The 19,762-nt window shown below is 39.3% G+C and overlaps 1 protein-coding gene across 1 annotated transcript in view; it reads right to left on the bottom strand.

Moving 5' to 3' along the window:
* The window catches only part of CCDC191 (coiled-coil domain containing 191), a 115,387-nt gene that overhangs the window by 8,647 nt on the left and 86,978 nt on the right, over positions 1–19,762 (bottom strand). The window contains exons 14-16 of the mRNA XM_036883499.2: positions 18,117–18,260; positions 14,460–14,612; positions 13,799–13,944 (exon numbers count right to left, since the gene is read on the bottom strand). Of these exons, the coding sequence (XP_036739394.2) occupies positions 13,799–13,944; positions 14,460–14,612; positions 18,117–18,260 (443 nt within the window). The remainder of the gene's footprint in view (positions 1–13,798; positions 13,945–14,459; positions 14,613–18,116; positions 18,261–19,762) is intronic.

Here is a 19,762-nt window from a genome sequence, read left to right on the forward strand (position 1 = left end):
GCGTGTGAGCTCTTTATATATTCTGGACGTCAAGCCTTTATAGGATGTGTCATTTTCAAATATATTCTCCCATACTGTAGGGTTCCTTTTTGTTCTATTGATGGTGTCTTTTGCTATACAGAAGCTTTTCAGCTTGATATAGTCCCACTTGTTCATTTTTGCTTTTGTTTCCCTTGCCCGGGGAGATATGTTCAAGAAGAGGTCACTCATGTTTATGTCTAAGAGGTTTTTGCCTATGTTTTCTTCCAAGAGTTTAATGGTTTCATGGCTTACATTCAGGTCTTTGATCCATTTTGAGTTTACTTTTGTATATGGGGTTAGACAATGGTCCAGTTTCATTCTCCTACATGTAGCTGTCCAGTTTTGCCAGCACCACCTGTTGAAGAGACTGTCATTTCGCCATTGTATGTCCATGGCTCCTTTATCAAATATTAATTGACCATGTATGTCTGGGTTAATGTCTGGATTCTCTAGTCTGTTCCATTGGTCTGTGGCTCTGCTCTTGTGCCAGTACCAAATTGTCTTGATTACTATGGCTTTATAGTAGAGCTTGAAGTTGGGGAGTGAGATCCCCCCTACTTTATTCTTCTTTCTCAGGATTGCTTTGGCTATTCGGGGTCTTTGGTGTTTCCTTATGAATTTTTGAATTATTTCTTCCAGTTCATTGAAGAATGTTGCTGGTAGTTTCACAGGGATTGCATCAAATCTGTATATTGCTTTGGGCAGGATGGCCATTTTGACGATATTAATTCTTCCTAGCCACGAGCATGGGATGAGTTTCCATCTGTTAGTGTCCCCTTTAATTTCTCTTAAGAGTGACTTGTAGTTTTCAGAGTATAAGTCTTTCACTTCTTTGGTTAGGTTTATTCCTAGGTATTTTATTTTTTTTGATGCAATTGTGAATGGAGTTGTTTTCCTGATTTCTCTTTCTGTTGGTTCATTGTTAGTATATAGGAAAGCCACAGATTTCTGTGTGTTGATTTTGTATCCTGCAACTTTGCTGTATTCCGATATCAGTTCTAGTAGTTTTGGGGTGGAGTCTTTAGGGTTTTTTATGTACAGTATCATGTCATCTGCAAATAGTGACAGTTTAACTTCTTCTTTACCAATCTGGATTCCTTGTATTTCTTTATTTTGTCTGATTGCCGTGGCTAGGACCTCCAGTACTATGTTAAATAACAGTGGAGAGAGTGGGCATCCCTGTCTAGTTCCCGATCTCAGCGGAAAATGCTTTCAGCTTCTCGCTGTTCAATATAATGTTGGCTGTGGGTTTATCATAGATGGCCTTTATTATGTTGAGGTACTTGCCCTCTATTCCCATTTTGCTGAGAGTTTTTAACATGAATGGATGTTGAACTTTGTCAAATGCTTTTTCAGCATCTATGGAGATGATCATGTGGTTTTTGTCTTTCCTTTTGTTGATGTGGTGGATGATGTTGATGGACTTTCGAATGTTGTACCATCCTTGCATCCCTGGGATGAATCCCACTTGGTCATGGTGTATGATCCTTTTGATGTATTTTTGAATTCGGTTTGCTAATATTTTGTTGAGTATTTTTGCATCTACGTTCATCAGGGATATTGGTCTGTAGTTTTCTTTTTTGGTGGGGTCTTTGCCTGGTTTTGGTATTAGGGTGATGTTAGCTTCATAGAATGAGTTTGGGAGTATCCCCTCCTCCTCTATTTTTTGGAAAACTTTAAGGAGAATGGGTATTATGTCTTCCCTGTATGTCTGATAAAATTCCGAGGTAAATCCATCTGGCCCGGGGGTTTTGTTCTTTGGTAGTTTTTTGATTACCTCTTCAATTTCGTTGCTGGTAATTGGTCTGTTTAGATTTTCTGTTTCTTCCTGGGTCAATCTTGGAAGGTTGTATTTTTCTAGGAAGTTGTCCATTTCTCCTAGGTTTCCCAGCTTGTTAGCATATAGGTTTTCATAGTATTCTCTAATAATTCTTTGTATTTCTGTGGGGTCCGTCGTGATTTTTCCTTTCTCGTTTCTGATACTGTTGATTTGTGTTGACTCTCTTTTCTTCTTAATAAGTCTGGCTAGAGGCTTATCTATTTTGTTTATTTTCTCAAAGAACCAGCTCTTGGTTTCATTGATTTTTGCTATTGTTTTATTCTTCTCAATTTTATTTATTTCTTCTCTGATCTTTATTATGTCCCTCCTTCTGCTGACCTTAGGCCTCATCTGTTCTTCTTTTTCCAATTTCGATAATTGTGACATTAGACCATTCATTTGGGATTGCTCTTCCTTTTTTAAATATGCTTGGATAGCTATATACTTTCCTCTTAAGACTGCTTTTGCTGTGTCCCACAGAAGTTGGGGCTTAGTGTTGTTTTTGTCATTTGTTTCCATATATTGCTGGATCTCCATTTTGATTTGGTCATTGATCCATTGATTATTTAGGAGCGTGTTGTTAAGCCTCCATGTGTTTGTGAGCCTCTTTGCTTTCTTTGTACAGTTTATTTCTAGTTTTATGCCTTTGTGGTCTGAAAAGTTGGTTGGTAGGATTTCAATCTTTTGGAATTTTCTGAGGCTCTTTTTGTGGCCTAGTATGTGGTCTATTCTGGAGAATGTTCCATGTGCACTTGAGAAGAATGTATATCCTGTTGCTTTTGGATGTAGAGTTCTATAGATGTCTATTAGGTCCATCTGCTCTACTGTGTTGTTCAGTGCTTCCGTGTCCTTACTTATTTTCTGCCCAGTGTATCTATTCTTTGGGGTGAGTGGTGTGTTGAAGTCTCCTAGAATGAATGCATTGCAGTCTATATCCCCCTTTCGTTCTGTTAGTATTTGTTTAACATATGCTGGTGCTCCTGTGTTGGGTGCATATATATTTAGAATGGTTATATCCTCTTGTTTGACTGAGCCCTTTATCATTATGTAGTATCCTTCTTTATCTCTTGTTACTTTCTTTGTTTTGAAGTCTATTTTGTCTGATATTAGTACTGCAACCCTTGCTTTCTTCTCACTGTTGTTTTCTTGAAATCTGTTTTTCCATCCCTTGACTTTTAGTCTGTACATGTCTTTGGGTTTGAGGTGAGTTTCTTGTAAGCAGCATATAGATGGGTCTTGCTTTTTTATCCATTCTGTTACTCTGTGTCTTTTGATTGGTGCATTCAACCCATTAACATTTAGGGTGACTATTGAAAGGTATGTGCTTATTGCCATTGCAGGCTTTAAATTCGTGGTTACCAAAGGTTCAAGGTTAGCCTCTTTAGTATCTTACTGCCTAACTTAGCTCGCTTATTGAGCTGTTATATACACTGTCTGGAGATTCTTTTCTTCTCTCCCTTCTTGTTCCTCCTCCTCGATTCTTCATATGTTGGGTGTTTTGTGCTGTGCTCCTTCTAGGAGTGCTCCCATCTAGAGCAGTCCATGTAAGATGTTCTGTAGAGGTGGTTTGTGGAAAGCAAATTCCCTCAGCTTTTGTTTGTCTGGGAATTGTTTAATCCCACCGTCATATTTGAATGATAGTCGTGCTGGATACAGTATCCTTGGTTCAAGGCCCTTCTGTTTCATTGTATTAAATATATCATGCCATTCTCTTCTGGCCTGTAGGGTTTCTGTTGAGAAATCTGACGTTAGCCTGATGGGTTTCCCTTTATAGGTGACCTTTTTCTCTCTAGCTGCCTTTAACACTCTTTCCTTGTCCTTGATCTTTGCCATTTTAATTATTATGTGTCTTGGTGTTGTCCTTCTTGGATCCTTTCTGTTGGGGGTTCTGTGTATTTCCGTGGTCTGTTCGATTATTTCCTCCCCCAGTTTGGGGAAGTTTTCAGCAATTATTCTTCTAAGATACTTTCCATCTCTTTTCCTCTCTCTTCTTCTTCTGGGACCCCTATAATACGGATATTGTTCCTTTTGGATTGGTCACACAGTTCTCTTAATATTGTTTCATTCCTGGAGATCCTTTTGTCTCTCTCTGTGTCAGCTTCTATGCGTTCCTGTTCTCTGATTTCAATTCCATCAATGGCCTCTTGCATTCTATCCATTCTGCTTATAAACCCTTCCAGAGTTTGTTTCATTTCTGCGATCTCCTTTCTGGCATCTGTGATCTCCCTCCGGACTTCATCCCATTTCTCTTGCATATTTCTCTGCATCTCTGTCAGCATGTTTATGATTCTTATTTTGAATTCTTTGTCAGGAAGACTGGTTAGGTCTTTCTCCTTCTCTGGTGTTGTCTCTGTGATCTTTGTCTGCCTGTAGCTTTGCCTTTTCATGGTGATAGGAATAGTTTGCAGAGCTGGGACGAGTGACGGCTGGAAGGACTTCCCTTCTTGTTGGTTTGTGGCCCTCCTCTCCTGGGAGAACAGCGGCCTCTAGTGGCTTGTGCTGTGCAGCTGCGCGCAGACAGGGCTTCTGCTTCCTGTCCGGCTGCTATGGAGTTAATCTCCGCTGTTGCTGTGGGCGTGGCCTGGCTCGGGCCTCTGCTCCAAAGTGGTGGAGTCGCGTTGGAGCAGGAGCTGCTGGGAGGCTGTTTATCTCCGTAATGGGCCTCCCTGCTCCCTGCAGCCCAGGGGTTAGGGTGCCCAGAGATCCCTGGATTCCCTACCTCTGGATTAAGTGACCCGCCCTGTCCCTTTAAGACTTCCAAAAAGCACCCGCCAAAACAAAACAACAACCACCAAGAAAAAAAAATTTTTTAATTAAAAAAAAAAAAAAGGGTGGTCACTCGTTTTTCCTTATTCTCCGGTGCCAGCCTCAGGCCTCTGCTCACCGGTCTTGCTGCCCTGTTTCCCTAGTATTGGGGTCCCTATCCCTTTAAGACTTCCAAAAAGCGCTCACGAAAACAAAAAAGCAAAAAAAAATGGTCGCGCGCTTTTCTTATGCCCTCTGTCGCCCAGCCTCCAGTGCCTGCTCACTGTTCTTGCTGCCCTGTTTTCCCAGTATCGAGGGCCCTGCACTCTGGCCCGGATGGCTGGGGCTGGGTGCTCAGCAGTCCTGGGCTCCGTCTCCCTCCCGCTCTGCCTGCTCTTCTCCCGCCGGGAGCTGGGGGGATGGGCGCTCGGCTCCCGCGGGGCCGGGGCTTGTATCTTACCCCCTTCGCGAGGCGCTGGGTTCTCTCAGGTGCGGATGTGGTCTGGATATTGTCCTGTGTCCGCTGGTCTTTATTCTAGGAAGGGTTTTCTTTGTTATATTTTCATAGATATATGTTGTTTTGGGAGGAGATTTCCGCTGCTCTACTCACGCCGCCATCTCCCGCCCCTTCCCCTGAGTTTACTTTTGTGTATGGGGTTAGATAGTAATCCAGTTTCATTCTCTTGCATGTAGCTGTCCAGTTTTGCCAACATCAGTTGTTGAAGAGGCTGTCATTTCCTCATTGTATGTCCATGGCTCCTCTTTCATATATTAATTGACCATACATACTTCGGTTTATATCTGGGCTCTCTAGTCTGTTCCATTGGTCTGTGGATCTGTTCTTGTGCCAGTACCAAATTATCTTGATTACTATGGCTTTGTAGTAGAGCTTGAAGTTGGGAAGCGAGATCCCCCCTGCTTTATTCTTCCTTCTTAGGTTTGCTTTGACTATTCGGGGTCTTTTGTGGTTCCATATGAATTTTAGAGCTATTTGTCTCAGTTCGTTGAAGAATGCTCTCGGTATTTTGATAGGGATTACAATGAATCTGTAGATTGCTTTAGGCAGGATGGCCATTTTGAGAATATTAATAATTCCTATACATGAGCATGGGATGTGTTTCCATTTATTGGCATGTTGTTTAATGTCTCTCATGAGTGTCTTGTAGTTTTCAAAGTATACATCTTTCACTTCCTTGGTTAGGTTTATTCCTAGGTATTTTGTTCTTTTTGATGCAGTTGTGAATGGACTTGTTTTCCTGATTTCTCTTTCTGCTAGTTCATCGTGTGTATAGGAATGCAACAGATTTCCGTGTATTAATTTTGTATCCTGCAACTTTGCTGAATTCAGAAATTAGTTCTAGTAGTTTTGGAGTGGAGTTTTTAGGGTTTTTAGGTACGATATCATGTCATCTGCAAACAGGGACCATTTAACTTATTCCTTGCCAGTCTGGATGCCTTTTATTTCTTTCTGTTGTCTGATTGCCATGGCTAGGATCTCCAGAACTATGTTGAATAAAAGTGGGGAGAGTGGGCATCCTTGTCTTGTTCCCGATCTTAAAGGAAAAGCTTTCAGCTTCTCGCTGTTAAGTATAATGTTGGCTGTGGGTTTGTCATATATGGCCTTTATTATGTTGAGGTACTTGCCATCTCTACCTATTTTGTTGAGAGTTTTTAACATGAATGAATATTGAATTTTGCTGAATGCTTTTTCAGCATCTATGGAGATGATCATGTGGTTTTTGTCCATCTTTTTGTGGATGTGGTGGATGATGTTGATGGATTTTTGAATGTTGTACCATCTTTGCATCCCTGGAATAAATCTCACTTGATGATGGTGTATGAGCCTCTTGATATATTTTTGAATTTGGTTTGCTAATATTTTGTTGAGTATTTTTGCATCTATGTTCATCAGGGATATTGGTCTGTAGTTCCCTTTTTTTGTGGTGTCTTTGCCTGGTTTTGATATTAGAGTGATGCTGACTTCATAGAATGAGTTTAGAAGTATTCCCTCCTCTTCTCTGTTTTGGAGAATGGGTATTATGTCTTTTCTAAGTGTCTGATAAAATTCAGTGATGTAGCCATCTGGTCTGGGGTTTTGTTCTTGGGTAGAGTTTTGATTACTGATTCAATTCTGTTGCTGATAATTGGTCTCTTCAGATTTTCTGTTTCTTCCTGGGTCAGCCTTGGAAGGTTGTGTTTTTCTAGAAAGTTGTCCATTTCTTCTAGGTTATCCAGTTTGTTAGCATATAATTTTTCATAGTATTCTCTCATAATTCTTTGTATTCCTGTCGTGTCTGTAGTGATTTTTCTTCTCTCATTTCTGATTCTGTTTATGTTTGCAGACTCTCTTTTTTTCTTGGTAAGTCTGGCTAGGGGTTTATCTATTTTGTTTGTTTTCTTGAAGAACCAGCTTCTGTTTTCATTGATTCTTTCTATTGTTTTATTCTTCTAGATTTTATTTACTTATGCTCTAATCTTTATTATGTCCCTCCTTCTACTGACTTCAGGCCTCATTCTTCTTTTTCTAGTTTCATTAACTGTGAGTTTTGACTGTTCATTTGGGATTGTATTTCTTTCCTGAGGTAGGCCTGTATTGCAGTATACTTCCCATGTAGCACAGCCTTTGCTGCATCCTACAGATTTTGCAGTGTTGAATTATTGTTGTCATTTGTCTCCGTATATTGCTTGATCTTTGTTTTTATTTGGTCATTGATCCATTGACTATTTAGGAGCATGTTATTAAGCCTCCATGTGTTTGTGAGCTTTTTCATTTTCTTTGTGTAATTTATTTCTAGTTTCATACCTTTGTGGTCTGAGAAGCTGTTGGTATAATTTCAATCTTTTTGAGTTTACTGAGGCTCTTTTTGTGGCTTAGTATATGATCTAACTTGAATATGTTACATGTGCACTTGAGAAGAATGTGTATTCTGTTGCTTTTGGATGGAGTGTTCTGTAGATGTCCATTAGGTCCATCTCTTCTAATATGCTCTTCAGTGCCTCTGTCTCTTTACTTATTTTCGTCTTGTTGATCTGTCCTTTGGAGTGAGTGGTGTGTTGAAGTCTCCTAAAATGAATGCATTGCATTCTATTTCCCCCTTTAATTCTGTTAGTATTTGTTTCACATATGTTGGGTGCAGTTATTTATAATAGTTATATCCTCTTGCTGGACTGACCCTTTTATCATTATGTAATGTCCTTCTTTGTCTCTTGTTACTTTCTTTGTTTTGAAGTCTATATTTTTTCTGATACAAGTCCTGCAACTGCTGCTTTTTTCTCCATATTAGTTGCAGGAAATATCTTTTTCCATCCCTTCACTTTCAGTCTGTGTATGTCTTTGGGTTTGAAGTGAGTCTCTTGGAGGCAGCATTTAGAAGGGTCTTGTTTTTTTTTATCCACTCAGTTACTGTATGTCTTTTGATTGATGATTCAGTCCATTTACATTTAGGGTGATTATCCATAGGTATGTACTTACTGCCATTGCAGGCTTTAGATTTGTGCCTGTCAAAGGTTCACGGCTAATTCCCTTACTATCTAACAGTCTAATTTACCTCACTTAGTATGCTATTGCAAATACAACCTAAAGGTTCTTTTTTTCCTCCTCCTTTTTCTTCCTCCTCCTTTCTTTATATATTAGGTATCATATTCTGTACTCTTTGTCTATCCCTCGATTGACATTGGGGGTAGCCAGATGTGGATCCCTGCCTTCCACAAATGGCTTGAATCTCATTCTCTCCAAGTATTCTGCCTTTTTTAGCTTTCCAACCCCACTCATCACCAGAGCACCATGCGATGTAGGTTTGTGCTCCACAGCAGATCTCCAGGGGTGGGTGTTAAGCAGTCCTAGGCTTCCACTCCCTCCCTGACCTGTTCCTCTTCTTCCCGCCGGTCACCTGGGGTGGGGGAAGGGCTTGGGTCCTGCCAGATCAAGGCTTTGGCATATTACCCCGTTTTGTGAGGTCTTCTGTTTTCTCCAGGTGTATGCAATCTGGTACAGCCTTTCCTGTTCCTCTTTTAGGATTAGTTGTAGTAACTATATTTTTGTTTTATATGTGCTTTTGGGAGAAGTTCTCTGTCTCACCTCTCACACTACCATCTTTAATCCCCTGTCCCTTTTAATTTATTTTTGAATTTGGTTTGCTAATACTGAGTTGACAACTTTTGTATCTATTCATCAGAGATAACTGGTCTGTAATTTTCTTTTTTTTGTAGTATCTTTGTCTTGTTTTAGTATCAAGGTGATGCTGGCCTTACAGTATAAATCTGGAAGTTTTCCTTCCTCTTCAGTGAGGATAGGTATTAACTCTTCTTTAACTGTTTGGTAGAGTTCTACTGTGAAGCCAGCTGGATCTGGACTTTTGTTTGTTGGGAGTTTTTTTTTGATGACCACTTCAGTTTTGTTAGTAGTAATTGATCTGTTCAGATTTTTTATTTCTTCCTGGTAGAGTCTTAGAAGATTGCATGTTTCTAGGAACTTACCTATTTCTTCTAGGTTGTCCAGTTTGTTGGCATATGAATTTTCATAGTAATCTCATATAATCATTTGTATTCTGTGGCAACAGTTGTAACTTCTCTTTAATTTCTGATTTGAGTCCTGCTTTTTTCTTGATAAGTCTAGCTAATGGTTTATGAATTTTCTTTATCTTTTCAAAGAACCAACTCTTAGTTTCACTGATTTTTTGTATTGTGTTTTTAGGATCTATTTCATTTATTTCCACTCTGGTCTTTACTGTTTCTTTCCTTCTTTTAACTTTGGGCTTTGTTTGAGAGTCTTTTTATTCCTTGAGGTATGCCTGTGTTGCTATAAACTTCATTTTTGCTGCATCTCAAAGATTTTGCATTGTTGTGTTTCTATTTTTATTATTCTCTTAGTTATTTTTAAAAATTTTTTCTTGGGCCCATTGGGATTTTTCTAGCATGGCTGTTCAGCTTTCACATTTGTTTTTTACCAGTTTTTTCCTTTTAATTGATTTCCAGTTTCATACCACTGTGTTTTGAAAAGATACTTGGTATGATTTCAATCTTAATTTTATTTAGACTTTTTGTGGGCATAATGTGACCCTGGAGAGTATTCTGTGTGCACTTCAAAAAAATGGGTATTCTGCTGGTATTTGATGTAATGTTCTGTATACATTTGGCCCATTTGTTAAAATGTAACATTCAAAGCCATTGTTTTCTTATTAATTTTTGTCTGGATGATATATCCATTGATATGAATGGGATGTACAAGTCCCCCAATACTATTGTATTATTATCAATTTCTTCCTTTGTTTAATACTTGCTTTATACGTTTAGGTGCTTTCTTTGGGTGCACAGATATTTACAATTGTTATAACTTCTTGCTGGATTGAACCCGTTATATAATATCCTGTCTCTTGTTACCGTCTTTGTTTTAAAGTCTATTTTGTCTGATATAAATACTGCTACTCCATCTTTTTTTTTTTTTCAGTTTGCATGGAGTATCCTTTTCCATCCCTTCAGTTTTAGTCTGTGTGTATCTAGGTCTGAAGTGAGTCTTTTGTTGGAAGCATATAGATAGTCTTGTCTTTTTATCCATTCAGTCAACTTACGGCTTTTGATTGGAGCATTTAGTCCAGTTACATTTAAGGTAATTATTGATAGGTATGTACTTATTGCTATTTTGTTAAATGTATTCTGGTTGTTTTTGTCATTTGCTGATCCTTCTCTTGCTCTCTTCCTTTGTACATGATGATTTTTTTGACTGTTATGGTTGGATTCCCCGTTTTTTTGTGTGGTTTTGGTTTGTGGTTTATATATGTTGTCTTATGTATATAGCAGTCTGTGTTAAACTGATGGTTACTTAAGTTTGAACGCATTCTAACAACTCCATTTTTACTCCTCTACTTCCATGTTTCATGTATGTTTTCTTTTATACCTTTTTATTTAGTGATTCCATTAACTAATTTTTAGAAGTGATTTTACTACTTTTGTCTTTTAACATTCTTCCTAGCTTTTAAATGATTTATACTGCCTTTGCTATGTGTTTTCTTTTACCAGTGGAAATTTTTATTTTCATAATTTTCTTGCTTCTAGTTATGGCCTTTCTTTTCCTCTTAAAGAAGTCTCTCTAACATATCTTGTAAGGCTGGTATACTCGTGATGAACTCCTTTAATTTGTGTTTATCTGGGAAGCCCTTTATTGTTCTTTCAATTCTGAATGATAACCTTGCCAGGTAGAATATTCTTGGTTGTAGGTTTTTTCCATTCAGCACTTTGTGTCATGCCATTCCTTTCTGGCCTGTAGTTTCTGCTGAAAAATAAGCTGATACCCTTACGGGGTTTTCCTTATAAGTTTAACTTGTGCTCTTCTTTTGCTGCTTTAAGATTCTTTCTTTGTCTTTGATCTTTAACATTTTAATTACTCTGTGTCTTGGTCTGGACCTCTTTGTGTTCATCTTGTTCAGGATTCTTTGTGACTCCTGGACCTGGATGTCTTATTTTCTTCCACAAGTTAGGGAAGTTTTCAGCTATTATTTCTTCAAATTCAGTTTTCCACCCCTTTCTCTCTCTTCTCCTTCTGGGACTCTATAGTGTATGTTAGGATGTTTGATGTCCCAGAGCTCCCTTATCCTATGCTCATTTGATTCTTTTTCCTTTCTGCTGTTCAGCTTGAGTGCTTTCCATTACTCTGTCTTCCAGATTGCTTATCCATTTTTCTACAGCCTCTAATTTGCTGTTGATTCCTTCTGGTATATTTTTCATTTATTTTATTCTTCACTTCTGATTGGTTCTTTTTTATATTTTCTGTGTCTTTGTCAAAGTTCTCACTGAGTTCATCCATTCTTCTCTCAAGTCTGGTGAACATCTTTATAACTTACCTTAAATTCTTTATGAGGTAGATTGCTTAACTCTGGTTCTTTTTCTGAAGTTTTGTCATTTTTTTTTTGTTTGTTTCTAGCATATTCACTGTCTCCTCACTTTCTGTAACTTTCTCTATTTTGTTTCTATAGGTTAGGTGAAAGGGCTACCTCTCCCAATCTTAAAGGAGTGGATTGTGTAGGAATGTCCCCTGGCTAGACTGTGTGTGCCTGGTGTTTTTGGCTGGCTGGCTGAAGGCTGGGTGGGTGTGGGCTGGGATGTTTCAGTGCTAAATTTCCCAGGACATGGGCCAGGGGTTTCCCCAACAGGTGCCAGCCAGGGCTGCACTGGTAGGTGGCTAGGAGCAAAGCAGTTCAGTCCAGGGTTCTCCTGTGTGGGCACTGGCCGGTGTCACACAGAAGGGCAGCCAGAGGTAGACTGGTGCAGTCTGCAGGTCTCCCAGGTGGGCACCAGTGGGGGCCCCACTAATGGGGCAGCTGGGGATGGAGGGAACATGGGCAACATAAATCAATGTGGGTGTCACGTTAGTACCACCTTGGTGGGACTGCTAGATCTCAGGCAGGTGTATGGGTGCAGGTTGGACCCAAGAGACCACCTAGGTTAAATCTGGAGCTGGTGTGTACACTCTGACCTTGCTCCCACCTGCATTATCAATACATAGGGAGAAGATAAACAGTGGTGCTTGCCAGCATCTCTGGTCCTGGAGAGAGTTCTAGTAGTTTTCCCACCATTAGGTGTGGGCTTTAGTTCTGAAAATTGCTTTCTTTCACCTCTAGTGTGACTGGTATTTAAACTGCTTTAAATCTTGGCTCCTTCCTGTGACCCATGGCAAGAGAATCTATACTCAGGTCCGTCAGTGATATCCCTCCCCAGTACAGGGTCGAGTTGGGGGTGGGGCTCCCTCCATTACCATGTCTCCATCTCTTCTCCTGTTTATGTGGTCTTTTTGTCCCTCATTGTGCAGAAGGTGCTCACTCAGGCCTTAGTTCTCCCTCAGGATGAACTGCCCCACTTGTAGCTACAGATTTGAGGTCTATGTGGAAGAGATGGGTTTAGGTTCTTTCCAGGCCACCATCCTGTACTCACCTCCCATTATCCTTATCCTCATTTTAGAGAAAAGGAAAGGGGAGGCTTCAAAAGGTGAAGTTATTTGTCCAGGGTCACACAGACATTGAGTCCTAAACCTCAAACTTTAAAGCCCAAGCACCTGTTCAAAGGCAGGTTCTCTGAGACTTTCACTCACTGCCTATTTCTTTTATTTTAGATAAAATTAAAATCAACTTGCTTGTGTTTTCCCAGCCGACCAAGTTCAGTGAGCTTTAAGTTAAACAAGGACAAGCAGGTCTTGCTGGTGGTGGGCACTCTAATGGCAACAGATAGGTACACTTTCTTAAAAAGCAGATGTACACACATAAATGAAAACAAAGCAACCAAAAATGAATGTGAGTGAGAAAAGGGTACCTCTACACCTACACAACTATCTGTCTTCCCACCTTAGAACTGGAAGGCATATGCCTATCCCATCACCAAAAAAAGGAAAAATCATTTGTTTACTCTCAAAGGGAAGTGTGTGATGAAATTTAGAATATTTATATCCAAGTTGCTTAAAATTCTTAATTTTTGGAATACCTTATTCCCCGAGGATGCTGGATTAAGTAAGAAACACCACTGTATTATAAATATTAGTAAGACATACACTCTGATTCCACTCACATAGAGTTCCAGACCAGGCAAAACTAAACCATTGCCTTGAAGCTTGCACACTTAGGAGGTAAAAGTAAAAAGACAAAAAAAAAAACGTCAAAAAGGAGTAACTGTCATCATAAAAGTCAGGAGAGTAGTTAGTTTCCCTGTAGGAGGGAGGGGCAAGGCTTGTGATTGGAAAGGAGCCTATAGGGACTTCTAGGAACCAGCAGCGTCCTACTTCTTGACTTCAGTGGTAGTGACATGGCTGTCTGAAATAATTCATTAAGTTGTATTTGTATGATTTAAGCACTTCTGTATTTGTGTTATATTTCACAATATTTGGAAAAAATTGAACTTAAAAGATAAACCTATCTGACCAATAAAGAACATAGTGTATTTGCTTAGGTGTGTTTCATGTATTTCATGTTAGTTTATTCTCTTTCCCGTCCCTGTGAGGTAGAGAGGGCAGGCATTTCAAAGATGGGGTCCCTGGGGTTCCAGAGGGTTTACCAGCCTGCCTTCACCGTGTAGGCGGTGGGCAGGCTGGGATTTCCACACCTGCTTGGTGGTATCTCTAAGTGTCCAGCTCTCATAGCCTCCACCTCTTTTTGGACATTTTCCAGGCATAGAATATATTACACACCAATTGTGAAGTCAGTGAGAGACTTTCCTTAGAGATCAAAACCTTACCTGTGGCTGTGCTCCACTGCAGTCTCGTACTTGCTCTGAGAATCCATCTTGACCGTTGTGACCATGTTAAACCAGGCCTTGAAAACCTTCTTCTGAAGAAAACGTACATACAGTTTGTGTACTTCTTCCTCCAGATCAGTCAGGTACTGGGGATGAGGACAGGAACAGAAGAGAGACAAATAAAATAAATGAAGAATTAAAGCAAACAATACAAAAGAGAGAATCAAAGGAACAAAGGACACTGGAGGCTTAAGGAGAAAATGATAACAAGAGCAGCCAAGATAACACCCTCTGTAATGAATTAAAAAAATAATAATGGAACTAGGTGGGTAGAAACCATTGTAAGATTGAAGGGGGTAGGTTTTAGTAAAATCACTGGAGAATTACAGGACAAGAAATGAGTATAGAAATAAAAGCTGATGTAATGATATGTTACAGTTTAGAGAGATGAACACTGTGTGAAGAGAAACATGTTTAAGATTTTATACTAACAAAAACTTTGACATTTTCATATCCATTTCAAAGTAATGAATTAGATTGACTATTTTATATTTTTCTTGAAAAAAACAGAATGACTATAGACATTATGGGTTCCATGTAATTTTCTTACACAGGATTGAGCAGAGACATGTATTTTAAGTTCTATTCCCTGTGGCCTTACCTTCAGCCAGCTCCGTGTGACTCTCCTAAGCAATATTTGGGAATAGAATTGATCAGCCTGCACTGTCTTCCTAGCCAGGCTCTCCTGACTACACTGGAACCAGGTCAGCAGGCATTTCCGTTGTAGGGCCAAAGAGTGGTGTTCTTTGGCCACCTGGACAATTTTTTAAATGAGAAAAGTAAATTATTCCTTCTATCTTAAATTATTAAAGAAAACACATTACCATGGCAAATGATGCTGTAAACCACATATAGGCAGGGAATAACATTAAGGACATTTAGTCTATGTCCTAAAAGTTTTGATTATTAACCCTATTATAATGGGGGTTTTAGATTCATAACATGCATAGTCTTTAAATACTGACTCCCTAAAGACCACAGTGACTGGCTGGTTATTAGAGAAATGTAATAAACAATCTCCAAAGCCATTATTTCACTTGCACCAAGTTTTGAAGTGGGTGGCTGACAACATTATCCATTTGTTCTGGAGCTTAGACGGCACCTTCATAACAAACCTCTCTTTATTATGTACTTAACCACTGTATGATTGAGGAAATGCCAATGCTTTCGATTAGTTTTATAGAATGAACTGTCACCAGCATTGAAATTCAGACATTATCAGTTAACCACAAAACCATTTGATAGAATATAATGATGAATAATTTAATGTCTTTTAAAAGGCTTAGAGTATCATTCTATCAAAATAAACATATAACTCAGAGTTCATAGATTTTAAAAAGTAACGTACGCTCTCTCAAGAGGTAGGAGGGAGAGACATTTCTCTCTTAGTCCTTTCCAGACAATTACACATTTTTCTAAGCCTTTCCAGCCACTCAGCACTGTGAATGTGATTGATCTCAGTGGATCTCTTGGCAAGCATATTTACTGGCCAAAATGACCATCCCTGGAGGCCTCTGTGGCACCTGAGACTGCTGCTGTTCTGACTTAGGCCAGCCTGGGGACCAAAAGGCAAGGGGAGCCACAAACATACAGCCTCCTACTGCCCCTGCTCTTTACCCTCTGGAAAACAGACAACCAGGAAGAGAAAGAAAGATTATCAGAAGGTCTCTTGGAAGTTCTGAAAATGGTAGTTGGAATAAATGGCCTACAGCACTTACATGAATTTAAGTGAAAATACTAAGCAACTATTCTGAAAAAGTTATAAACCAGTCAGGAACTCTTTTAACTGGACTCTTCTTTCTTAATTTTCTCACTCCTTTCTGGAAGCCAACTGATGGGTGAAGATAATAACCCTCTCATCGTCCCCTAGAACTTTTACCGCTCTTTATTTTTTTTTATTTCAACTGGTAGTTGGCATCTACGTACAATCTGATTCCTACCCCGCTCAAAGCATGCCGGAACCGGGCAGGATTCCTGGAGGAAGTGGGTGCTGAGCTCCATGCTGGCTCTGTAACCAGCGTGCTGTGTGACCTCGCCAAGTCAGTTCTCCTCAGCGCTTTGCTCCCCTTCTTTACAAAGTGAAAAGGCAAGCAAACAGATTTCCCCTTGGAACCACAAGACGGAACTTGCCCCGCTGACACTCTGACCTTAGCCTAGTAAGTCTGGTTCAGGACTTCTGGCCTCCAGAATTTTAAGATAATAAATTTGTTTTACGCCACTAAAAGTTTGCAGTAATTTGTTGTAACAGCAATAGGAAACTAATAATACCTGTTATGAACTAAGAGGTGAGTCTCAAAATGTACTCAGACCACTTGTGTCAGAATCACCTGGGCTACTTTTAAAAAATATAAAAATAGCACCCCCAGCACCCCCCAAGCCAATAACCCAGACCTACTGAGAATATCTGGAGGTGGGATCAGGAATCTGCATTTTTGTAAGGTCTTCAGATAGTTTTATGAACAAGAAAGTTTGGAAATTATATTTACCTGTTGTTATTTTAATTGGGATTTTCTATTTTAAAACCATTTTGAGCTCAGACTCCTGTTCCTATTTTTATACTTATGAATACATTTTAAAAAATTTAATTTGGTTAGTCACCCACAGGTATAAGTTTGTTTCTAAATTTTATACCTTTGTTGATTTCACTCAGTCAAAAATGAGGACCAAAAAAGACAAACTGATAAGAATATAAGAGTGAGTCTTTCCACTCCCTGCCTGCTTTTTCTTTGTGTATTAATAATTAAAAGCAAAATAAAAAACTGACAAAAGCTACTTAAAACACAATAAAACTAAGAACACTCAATTGGATAGCAAGCTGTTGTGACCAATCTTTCTGGTAGTATATTGTAAGAAGCAAACTTCAATTCAAATTGCAAACAAATTGCATTCCCAGATTCACTCACTCAGAAAACTAAGGACTCAGCCCTTAGTTACCCCTGACATTGTTACTACGAAGAAGTTAAAGCAAGATAACAATGGCTTGGGGCACAGATGGGTCCAGGCTTCCAATAGGATGGATCCCCTTGCCCTCAGGCATGACCACCACAAACTGGCTCCTCACTGGTTTGGAATACTTAGTAACTCCAGAACTACTGGTAAACAGGCTGAGGACAAAAAAATCAGGAACAGAGAAAACAACACTGTAAAAGCATTGAGGGAAGATAAGGAAAGGAAGTGTGAAAATAGGAAGAAAACACACTAAAGACTGAATATAGATTGACTAGGGAGGGAAAAGAGCAGCCTGTCACGTTCACAGGTAGAACCTGCAGCATTACTTAGTTTAGTGAGGTTGTTATAGTATAAAGCGTTGTTCATCTTTAATCCTGGTTTTCATAACCAAAACTACTAGCCTACTTTTCAGTATTGACCAAATGTGTAATAAGAGTGGTCATAACTGGTATACATAACTGAGCTTATTATTAAATAGAATTCTAAAGATAACATTTTGTCTATTTTGAGCTTCTTGATCCTTTAGTTGAATGCCATGTTCTATACACTGGATAAACTTGAATTTCAATAGTATTTGATTTCAGATATCTTTGTGTGGTAAAGTGGATTACTGTGCCCCATCATAGGATGATATGTCCATACTCTGTGTATGTGATTTCATAGTGCCTCCCAACTGAGTAGATAGAGCCTTTCTCCCTTCAGTGACCTTGAGTTCAACCCTATCACTTGCTTTGGCCAATGGAATGTAAGTGGACATGATTTATTATTAAGCAAAGGCTTCATATGGATTTACATAATTGGGTTTGGCTTTTATAACTCAGATATTTGCCAGGTGAAAAGTGTGCCCTGAATAGCTGCTGGCACCAGAAAGAGGCTGTGGAGAACCCTGAACCTAATCCACAGCTGGCCCACAGACATGAGTGAGAAGTACATGTTCAAACTGTAAGCCACTGATTTGGGGAGCTATTTGTTATGTAGGTTTATTGGAGCAGAAACCTAATATACCTATGGTAATTATTTTTTTCTTTTAAGTACTGCTAAAATTGAGAGAAGCCTCTATTCATCTTACCTCAGAGATCTCTAATAAAAAATTTTACTCTTGTTTTTTTCCGAACCCATTCAACTACAGAAGACTTTCTCTACCTTGAAAGACCAAATCTAAACTCTTATCCAAAACAAAGAAATACACATACTCAATTCGTTTATCTCGCTGGCTTTTAAATTACCAAGCCCCAAAGCCTAGTGGTATTTATCCTATTTGAAAAATCCATTTAATAATTTTTGGGGAAAAAAGAGTATGACACTATACCTGGATGTTTTGTTTGCTTTGCATTCTCAATCTCTTCCAAGGCTCTAGACCTTTTTTCCTTAGCAACACCCTTTCATAATATTCTTTGGCTATTGCTTCCAGTTGCTGATTCCTCTTAATTCTCTTCTGCTTCTCTAGTTCTTTCTGGAAAAAAATAAAAATGCTGAGGAGAGACCAAGATGGTACCATAGTAAGAGGCTCCTCAACTTCCCTCCTCCCCTGAATGCACTAAATGTATAGCTATAAAGCGATTCCCTCTGAAAGAAATTCCAAACGTAGTTGAGTGACTTTTCTATATTTGGTTAATGAAATGCTTAAGAAAGGCTGAAACACACTCTTGCTATAAACTGTCCCTGGCACAATGCCATATAACACAACTCTCAGTATCTCTCTGAGGAGTGAAGGGCTTGGATGGCACATACAGTGCATCAACTTTTATTAAGACAACCAGCCAAGGGAGCGCCCCCTCAAAACCTAGCTCTGCAAGCCCATGAGGCTTGTGTCCATGAAAACACAAGATTATAGCAAATAAAGAAATGGTTCTTAATGGATGTGAGCACTTGCTGTGGCTATCACGCCTACCCCTGCCCCGCTGTGGCTCAGCCCTGAGGGAAAAGGGAAACACACCCATCTGCCAGTTTTTCTCTGAGAGGGGTTTGACTGCATACCTCATAAGATGCTTCCTGAAAGTCCAGCTTCAACATAGCATGCCTCTAGAGACACTGATAGATCTTGGCACACACTCAACTACTGGGAACTACTAAAAACAAAGATGGCAGCTTATAGGATCACAAAGGTTTGAGAGATAGCCAGGAGTGGGGCTGGGCTGACTGACGAGGTTCATCTCCTACATGAGACCACTCGTCGAGACTAGGAGAGGTGGCTGTTTTAACTAATTCACAGAAACCAACAGAGAGAGGCAAGAAAAATGAAGTAACAGGAGAATATGTCCCAAACAAAAGACAGATAAAGCTCCAAAACCTATCCTAATGGAGGTAAGCGGTTTTACCCACTAGAGGGTTCAAAATAATGGTCATAAAGATGTTCACTGAGTTCAGGAGAGCAATGCATGAACAAAGAATTCAACAAAAAGAAAATATTAAGAGGCAACAAATTATACAGTTGAGGGATACAGTAATTGAAATGAAAGATGCATTAGAGTTCAACAGCGTAGTTGAAACAGAAGAAAGGGGCCAAAATAAACAGAGCCAAATTCATCTAATTAGGGAAACAAAAAGAAAAAGAATGAAAAAACAGTGAAAACAGCTTAAGGCATTCATTGGACACCATCAAAGGGACAAATATACACATTATGGGGGTTCAGGAAGGAAAAGAAGGGGACAGAAAGCTTATTCAGAGAAATAATGGCTGAAAATTTCCCTAACCTGGGGGAACAAAACAGACATCCAGGTCCAGGAAGCTCAAAGAGTACCAATGAAAGATGAATCTAAAGAGACACACACCAAGGCACCATGAAAATTAAATTGTCAAAAATTAGAAACATGGAGAGAATGTTAAGGGCAGCAAGAGAAAAAGCAACTTGTTATATGTGAGGGTGCTCCCATGAGACTATCAGTGGATTTTTCAGCAGAAACCTTGCAAGCTAGAGGGAGTGGGATGATATATTTGAAGACCTTCCAATCAAG

Source organism: Manis pentadactyla, chromosome 1, assembly GCF_030020395.1.
Source record: "Manis pentadactyla isolate mManPen7 chromosome 1, mManPen7.hap1, whole genome shotgun sequence".
Lineage (NCBI taxonomy): Eukaryota > Metazoa > Chordata > Mammalia > Pholidota > Manidae > Manis > Manis pentadactyla.